We start from the raw sequence: 8,882 nt of genomic DNA on the forward strand, positions 1-8,882 counted from the left end.
TATCTAGGGACATCTATGGAGATCAGTGAATGTATTCCCAGTGTCAGAAATATTGTGTGTTACTAGGCTTGAGTAAATTGTAATGAAACAAAGGGAGAATATCAATTATATATATATATATATATATATATATTTTTTTTTAATGTTGTCATCTTTGACGGTGAATAACACCATGCTAAAATTGACCAGACATGAAAAATCCTTCAGCACCTTCTTGAGATCACGTGTACAAAGAAATCTAAGTAAATTAATAAAGGGAAGATGATTAAATAGAAGGTTTTGTAGATACAGTACTGAATTCTGCCATCCGGACACATGCAATTTGAAATATGATTATAGAATAGAGAATATCAGGCCTATAAATAAAATGTCTCCGCCATTTTTCATCAGATTGCAATGCCGTTTTTTGCTAGACATTCACAGAAAGGTGAGAAACTAACAGCGTTCTGTTTTATGGCAATAACGTTCACATTTCTTTCTAAAGCAAATGTTATACAGTGGATAGGAGACGGAGTGTAACGTACTGACGATTTCCATTAAATTGTCGTAAAATCCGTACTTTACGCCAGAGGTCTGTGGCTGCCAGAGGCTTGCCCCGTGAGAGGCGTGTCTCCGGGTCTGCAGCTGGACCCTATTGGAAAATTACCTGCGGACTTTCTACCTCTGGTTTATTCAACATGCAGTACAACGTCCTGTGGGACTCTACAGTTACATCTACGGGTGAATAACAAATGCTGCAGCTGAATACACAACACATGGCTTTCTTACCTGACGGCGCCGTATAGGTCGACCATAATTTTGCAAGCCAGATTACATCATATTTTTTATATCACGTTGCGGGCCAGACGGAGGGGTGGGGCACAAATGGCCCGCGAGTTTGAGACCCCTGGTCTATAGGCTAACGGACAACATTATAAACCTTAATGGTATCCTTCTAACCTTGGAGGGTCCTGGCCTCAGGTAGAACCTCAGGGGATTCCCACTGACTGACAGGAACAGAACTGGAGAAACAGCTGCTTCCTGGTTGGACAGCATGGTCCCCTGGAGGAGCAAGCAGATAAAAGTGAACAACAACAGAACACAAATACCCCCCACCTCCCTGCTGGCCTGGGATCAGATCCCATCAGAACCTTGTCTCCTGTGTCTCCCCTACTCTGCCTCCCTCTTAAACCAATAACTGCCCATCTGTCTGTCTGTCTGTCTGTCTATCTGTCTGTCTGTTTCTCCCCTACTCTGTCTCCCTCTTGAACCAATAACTGCCCATCTGTCTGTCTGTTAAGGCTGAGCCAGAATGTTCGAACGTTCGTTCGTTACGTTAACATTCGAATTCTAAATCAAAATTCGAATTTTTTATTTTTAATAAAAAAATATATATATATTTTTAATATGTGTCTATTCATTCTGTTTAAACCAATGGGGTTTTTCTTCACAGTTGCAGATAAAGATTAGGCTACACTAATATTATAGTATTAAAAAAAAACTGCTAACTTATATTCATTAAAGAAAGTTGATTTAATAAAAAAAAATAAAGACTCGTTTAATCAGATTAATCACTTTATTCAAATTGAGGATTTAGTTTGAGGATATTTATAAAAAATATATATATATATTTATATATATAAAAATATATTTTGAAACAAAATATTTAAAATTTAAAATTTTATTTTTTATTAAAAACGAAGGTTCGAACGTTCGTTTGAAAAACCCTGACGAAGTTCGAATCCCAAAAACAGGCTTCGGGGACAGCCTTACTTTCTGTCTGTCTGTGTCTCCCCCGTGAGTACCAATCCGATACCCATTGTTCAATTAATAAACTGTATGCCTCACTGTGTGGAAGAGACTGGGATCATTCTTCACTTAAAACATTACTTTCCTAACTTAGTGAAACAAAATGTAACAAATGAACACATAGATATAAATGTACTGAATTGTTATTTCTTATTATTATATTACATTATTATAAAAAATAAAAATCCGACACAAAATCGGGACTGAAAAAGTCAGATCGGTACATCCCTAGGCATAATAAAAAATATTGTTGGTTTCCTGTTGGTTGTCAGTTTGGCCATGGGTAGGTAGGGAATTTATTTTATTTTATTTTTTTATTTTATTCTTTCCCACGGCGACTATGGATAGGGAATTTCTTTATTTAATTAAAATGTTCACAACAACATGGATGCATGTACTCTGCCAGCATGTTTAATATCCATAATACTAAATGTTTGACTAAGATTTCTATGAAACTTTATTCTTAAAAAAAAAAGAAGAAAAAAAATCGGATTTTTTTTTTATAATTTTTTTTTAAAAACTCATAAAATATATTGGGTCGCACCTAAATCGGCAGGGTCGGTCGGCAACCGGAAACCAACCATTATTTTTGTTAGGCCCTAGTTGTAGGCTCTGCTTTGGCATGGCTGTGTCTCATTCTACCTCGACAAACGCTCCTACCAAGTATCATGGAGAGGTATCCTGTCGGCCCCCCACCCCCTACAGACTACAGCTCTGGCAATTGTCTAAAGCTAGGCTAGCCAGTCTTACCCCCTTCATACACCATGTTTAATTATTCCTGCACATCCTGGCAACCCTGAGGAAACACATCTCCTCAGTGTCAGTCTCCTACGAAAAGTAATGAACTACCAAAACTACCAAAACGAAAGAAATATTCCTGCATGTTTGAAGTCCCTTTTTCACAGCATGATGTTGTCAGGTTGTCTTCATAAACAGTACTGTATATTTGTAGATCTGGTATGTCATAAATGTCTAGATGTAACAGTAGGTACTGTCTATCTGTATGTCATAAATGTCATTATGAATTGAAAATGGGGGACCCTGATGTAAACAAGACAAAAGACTTTTTTTTTTTTTTAATCTAGTTCGTTGGTTGACTTTTTTTTATTACATTGGATGCCATTTTGTCACAGGAAAGATTTGCCTCTAGGATAGATCCCAGGTAGGTAATTTCATCTTTCCTTGTGACAATATTGTCACCCACTGTAACTGAGAAGCCGTCGGTCTTGCTGAGTTTGTTATTTGAACCGAAGAGAATGGACTCTGTTTTGCCCATGTGTAATGATAGTTTGTTGTCGGCGAGCCATATGCAGATTTTGCCTAGTTCCGAGCTGAGGGTTTTTTCAACCTGCAACTTGTTCTTGTCAGAGACCAGCAGGGCTGAGTCGTCTGCAAACAGGAACAAGTTGCAGTCACAAGCTGACGACATGTCATTTGCATAAATTAGGAACAGTAGCGGTCCTAGTATGCTTCCTTGTGGAACACCACAGCTCACTGTGAGAGGGGGGGGGGGGGGTAGAGTACCGTTTACCTCCACCATCTGTTCTCTCCCCTCCAGGTAGGATTGCATCCAGCTCACTGATAAACTATCAAAACCAATTGCTTTTAGCTTGTCAATCAGAATGGAGTGATTGACAGTGTCGAAGGCCTTTTGTAGGTCCAGCATGACCATGCCGCAGTATTTGCCCGCGGCCACCTTTTGTTTGATGTGGTCATTTAAATAGAGAAGGCATGTGTCAGTGGAGTGGGATGTTCTGAAGCCAGATTGGAATTCGTAGATCAGATTTTTTTCCGCCAGGTACTTTTCAACCTGTTCGTAGACTATTTTCTCCATGACTTTCGAGATGGAGGTAAGAATAGAAACAGGGCGGTAGTTGCCTGGGTCTAATTTGCTGCCCTTTTTGTTAAAAAAGGTTTTAACCGCGACGGGCATATAGTAATGGCGAGGATATAAAGCATGTTAAAGACGCATTTATTGGACGTGTTGCTCGCAGAGTTTACATAGAAACAGTGCGACTTGCAAGAGTTATCACAGGCTGTAGAACGCAGGACTGAAGAGCTCACGTTACACGTTGCGCATGTAATGACTGAAGCCGCGTTTTGAATGTCATCACAACAACACGTTAGGTTACGAACGTAACCCTGTTCTTTGACATTCTGTGATATTTTTTCAGTGCTAAAACCCTTTTCGTCCGAAAGCCGAAAGTGCCTTTTTGAACCATTTTCTGCCGATAATTTTTGGTGGCCGAATATTCGGTGCATCCCTACTATAGTAAAGATACTTCCCAAAGGTCAGTGAATACCACGACCACAACACCAGAGGGAGCTCAACAAATCATGTTAAACCCAGATTCTGCTCAAACAAGGGACTAAACACATTTCACAATAATGCCACATCGATGTGGAAATGCCCTACCCACAGCTGTAAAGGAATGTGAATCGCTACCCACTTTCAAAACCACTCTCAAAGAGCACCTACGGGAGGCTGCAATTCGAAACTGGCCCCTGTAAATGTCCTAACACAACCCCCCCCCCCCAATGTACAGTAAATGTCCTAACCCAATAATACACAAGACCCTCTTCTTGGGACCAAGTAAGATTTCGTCGATATTCCAATGTAGTTTCCCCCACCCCACCTACCCAACCCCCCCCTCCAATGTACAGTTCCCCCCCCCCCCACCCACCTCCAATGTACAGCCCCCCCCCACCCAACCACCTCCAATGTACAGTTCCCCCCCCCCCACCCAAACTCCTCCAATGTAACCGTTACAGTTTCTTCGTCAAATGTATATACTCTCTTTTTTAGACTCTTCTTGTATCACAAACAGTACTGTATTTGTAAATCTGGTATGTCATAAATGTATAGATGTAGCAGTACTGTCTATCTGTATGTCATATGTTATGATGAATTGAAAATGGGGGACCCTGATGTAAACAAGACGAAAGTCTTTCTCTGGTCTGCATCCCCTTAACAATTGTATGTTTTGAGCTGTACTGTATTGTACCCATTCTGCAATCTGTTAATAGTGTTCAATCAATCAAGACCAGTTCATATCAACACCAGTCTCCATCACAACATTACGCCAAAGACAAACCAACATTAACAACCAACTAGTGAAGATGAATGTAAGTTTGTAACCGAACCACAGCGTGGCTAACTAGATTAGCGTGCAAGCTAACGCCAACGGTCCTCGTCGTTAGTGAAGTTGTAGAGAGGCTTACCTCTGGGTTAACTAACTGAGTTTACTAAACAACTCACTTACTAACGTTTCTCCTCTCGTTGTTCCCCCCCCGTCTCTCTTCTTCTGCAGCAGGATCATCTGTCCGATTTTCGCCTTCTTCTTTGGTTTTGTGAGGCGGTTGCAATCCAAAATGTTGCGTTTAGCGCCCTTTACTGGATTAAAAATAAAACGACACTTTTTTTTTTTTTTTTTATTGATCTTTTCCCTCCTCCATTTTCCTCCGATTTTCTCCCATCCCAATGTTAGTCGTATGCCAATTCCCAATCCCCTTCCTGGTCGCTGCGCACTTACCCCCCACAGTCATATGATGAATTGAAAATGGGGGACCCTGATGGAAACAAGACGAAAGTCTTTCTCAGGTCTGCATCCTCTTAACAATTGTATGTATTGAGCTGTACTGTACTGTATACCCATTCTGCAATCTGTTAATAAACTTTTCAATCAATCAATCAATCAATGATTTCAATCAATCAATCAATCAGATCATCTGGGAGAGTGGAGGCTAAGTCAGAGGTAAGCGACAGCTGTGATTGGAGGATCAAGAAAAGAGGGCAGGGTTTTGAGACAGTGATAAGCTGCACCTGGCCAGCAGGACCTGAGGGATGAACAGTGATCAGCTGCACCTGGCCAGCAGGACCTGAGGGATGAACAGTGATGATCAGCTGCACCTGGCCAGCAGGACCTGAGGGATGAACAGTGATGATCAGCTGCACCTGGCCAGCAGGACCTGAGGGATGAACAGTGATCAGCTGCACCTGGCCAGCAGGACCTGAGGGATGAACAGTGATCAGCTGCACCTGGCCAGCAGGACCTGAGGGATGAACAGTGATCAGCTGCACCTGGCCAGCAGGACCTGAGGGATGAACAGTGATGATCAGCTGCACCTGGCCAGCAGGACCTGAGGGATGAACAGTGATCAGCTGCACCTGGCCAGCAGGACCTGAGGGATGAACAGTGATCAGCTGCACCTGGCCAGCAGGACCTGAGGGATGAACAGTGATCAGCTGCACCTGGCCCTAGAACAGATATCAGAGAGAATTGGACGTTAATATGGTTCCAGACTAAAACAAGTGTCTGTACACTAGAGTGCTAATAGGCCCAGTAAACTGTACAAAGCATTGTAATAGGATGAAACATATGATATTGTCCATAAAATCCCCCCCCCCCCTATTGATATGTTGAACAAAACAATAAAGAATGCAACCATACTACAAAAGCAACAACAATATCATAAAAACATCACACAAACCTTAACCAACCATATAAAAAGAAACATACACACTAAATGCTGTGTCAACCTAAAATGGGTTTCTATAATGGAGCGAGCAGAAGCTGGAAACATCATGACAACAAGAAATCAAACCCTGAAATAATGTCCCACATCCAAAGAATGTAATCATTGCGTACCATGCCCCCAAATATTAAAGCAGACGAAACGGAATGGAAAAACAATTTATTACACAAATCAATCAGGAGACAGGCATGGCACTGTTACGCATTGCATTCTACATATCATCCTTCCGACAGTGATCAACTTGGAGAATAGAATAGAAATACCTTTATTATCCCGAGGGAAATTTGACACTGCAAATCGCTCACATTACGTAAACATTTAGACGGAACAAGTCACAAATAAGAATAAAGTTTGTGTCCTTCTGCAAAAGTTCCATCTTACTAAGAGCGTACGTGCAACGCCCAGCTTACTTTGTGCTCTTAGAGATCTCTGGGTGCTCAAGGTGGATTTTGCAGTAGCTTGTGTGTGTGTGGGCATGGAGTGGGAGTCCGAGTCCAATGGTGCCAACGGACACTGCCAAAACGGCACCCCCTCCCTACCTGTACAAAAACAGCTGAAAACGTGTCACAAACTTGTCAGACGATACTGATCATATGTCTGCCTCCTCCAACATGCTCATGCAGTCTGTGTCTGAAGAGCAGGTCCCTGAAACCATGTCTGGAGCTGTTGCTGAGCCAGTGACTGGATCCAAGGTCACAGACGATCGGTAAACAACGTAATGCAGAGCACATCGACACCAACTGCACCGGTCAGAGATGTCAAATAAATAGTTGTTCCAGTTTGACTGGATTGGTTGGTGTCTTAATGAGAATGCAGATTCAGATATGAGGGACATTAACATGCCCCTAGATATGGCCATTCAAAGGGCTTTGATAGATGATAATGCCTGTTTTTAGATTTCATATACAATGAGTGCAATGGGATTCGGGCACTTTGTTTGCTCCACAACATGAATGAATAAAAAAAACAGGCATTTATATACAATAAACTGTCTGTGGTATGCATGTCCAGTAACATAAGTATAAGTAAAGTACAAAAGTACACATTAGACGAGTTGAAAATACCAATTCCATTTGAGAAATGAATCAAAACGAACCCTTCTGTGATGTCTGTGGCAGGTATATTATTCAGATGTTCCTCCAGGGCCCTGTCCATCCGTCTCCACCCACCACACCGTTCTCCAGTCGCAATACTCCAATTCAGCCACTGGGTGGCGCTGAGCGGTCCTCACACAGTGCGGTCCTTTCCGAGTCTGCAGCTGGATACTATTGACTAGAATAGGAGGAACACCACTCTGTTATGAGTTGATCTGTCTGTTGTCAATGGCCCTTTAGTGCTTGAGAAAATTATATTTATTACTGGACCGTGCAGCTTCAAGTAGAGCCTTCTGACCAAGAGCATAATTTATAGAAATCTTGACATGTCAGAGAGAAATTCGCCTTGACTTGAATTTCACTCTTCACAAGCTCCACGCTGTCTATTTCTCTGGTCCGTCCATCATGAGGGAGCTCAGCCTCTCTTTTGAGCTTTTCCTTCCACAGCTATGCTAACATTCAGACAGCTAGTATGATTGATAGCAGGCAGCCACAGCATGAGTGAACATAGTTGTTGCACTGCGCTGCACATTAACACTAGGTCGGACGAGTGTCCCCCAGGGCTCGGTCCTTGGACCGCTCCTCTTCTCCCTCTACACCAAATCTCTGGGTAACATTATCACGTCTCATGCCTTCTCGTATCATTGCTATGCCGATGATACTCAACTCTTCATCTCCTCCCTCAGATATCCATGTCTCTGAGCGGATCTCGGCCCGTCTGTCCGACGTCTCCGCCTGGATGACTACAGTACCAACCACCTCAAACTGAACCTAAGCAAAACTGCCGGCCAAATCCTCCCCGCTGACGACCTTTCCATCAGTGGAAAATGTAGCCGTGGCCTCGTCCCCCGACTGCCAAGAACCTTGGTCGGTGTAGTCCTTGATGATCGGCTGAACTTCTCTGCTCACATCGCCGCAACGACCAAGACCTGCAGATTCCTCCTGAGCAATGTCAGAAGGATCCGCCCCTTCCTGACAAAAGAAGTCACTCAACTCCTTGTCCAATCAACTGTCATGTCTCGCCTCGACTACTGCAATGCACTGCTCGCTGGTCTACAGACCACCAAGCCTCTTCAACTCATCCAGAACGCAGCCGCCCGTTTGATCTCCAACCTACAAAAATCAGCCCATGTAACCAAACTTCTCAGGGACCTGCACTGGCTCCCCATCGCCACACGAATCCGCTTCAAGGCCCTCGGACCTGGCATATCGCACAGCAAAGGGAACGGCTCCCGCCTACCTCTGGTCAATGGTCTCCAACTACCCACCCTCAAGACCCCTACGCTCTACATCCTCTGGCCACCTCAGACCCACTCCTGTCCGAGCTCCGGGAGTCATCAAAGAGAAGCCGCCTATTCTCGGACCTTGCTCCAGAATGGTGGAATGAACTTCCCACCAGTTAGGACAGCCGAATCCCGACCAATATTTTGCTGTCGACTAAAAACACACTTCAATCAATATCTG

The 8,882-nt window shown here is 43.2% G+C and overlaps 1 protein-coding gene across 3 annotated transcripts in view; it reads right to left on the reverse strand.

Annotated features, from left to right (window-relative positions):
• Positions 1-5,122, reverse strand: part of terf2ip (telomeric repeat binding factor 2, interacting protein) — a 43,738-nt gene extending 38,616 nt beyond the window's left edge. For 2 of the 3 annotated variants that reach the window (XM_084324758.1, XM_084324756.1), the window contains exons 1-2: positions 5,052-5,094; positions 940-1,041 (exon numbers count right to left, since the gene is read on the reverse strand). In XM_084324758.1, coding sequence (XP_084180884.1) covers positions 940-1,035 — 96 coding nt within the window. In that variant the 5' untranslated portion in view covers positions 1,036-1,041; positions 5,052-5,094. Of the gene's footprint in view, positions 1-939; positions 1,042-5,047 lie in introns of all 3 variants that reach the window. The other variant, XM_084324757.1, reaches the window with a different exon arrangement.
• Between the last annotated feature and the right edge of the window lie 3,760 nt (positions 5,123-8,882).

This window comes from Notolepis coatsorum (genome assembly GCF_963971535.1).
Source record: "Notolepis coatsorum genome assembly, chromosome: 11".
Taxonomy (NCBI): Eukaryota; Metazoa; Chordata; class Actinopteri; order Aulopiformes; family Paralepididae; genus Notolepis; species Notolepis coatsorum.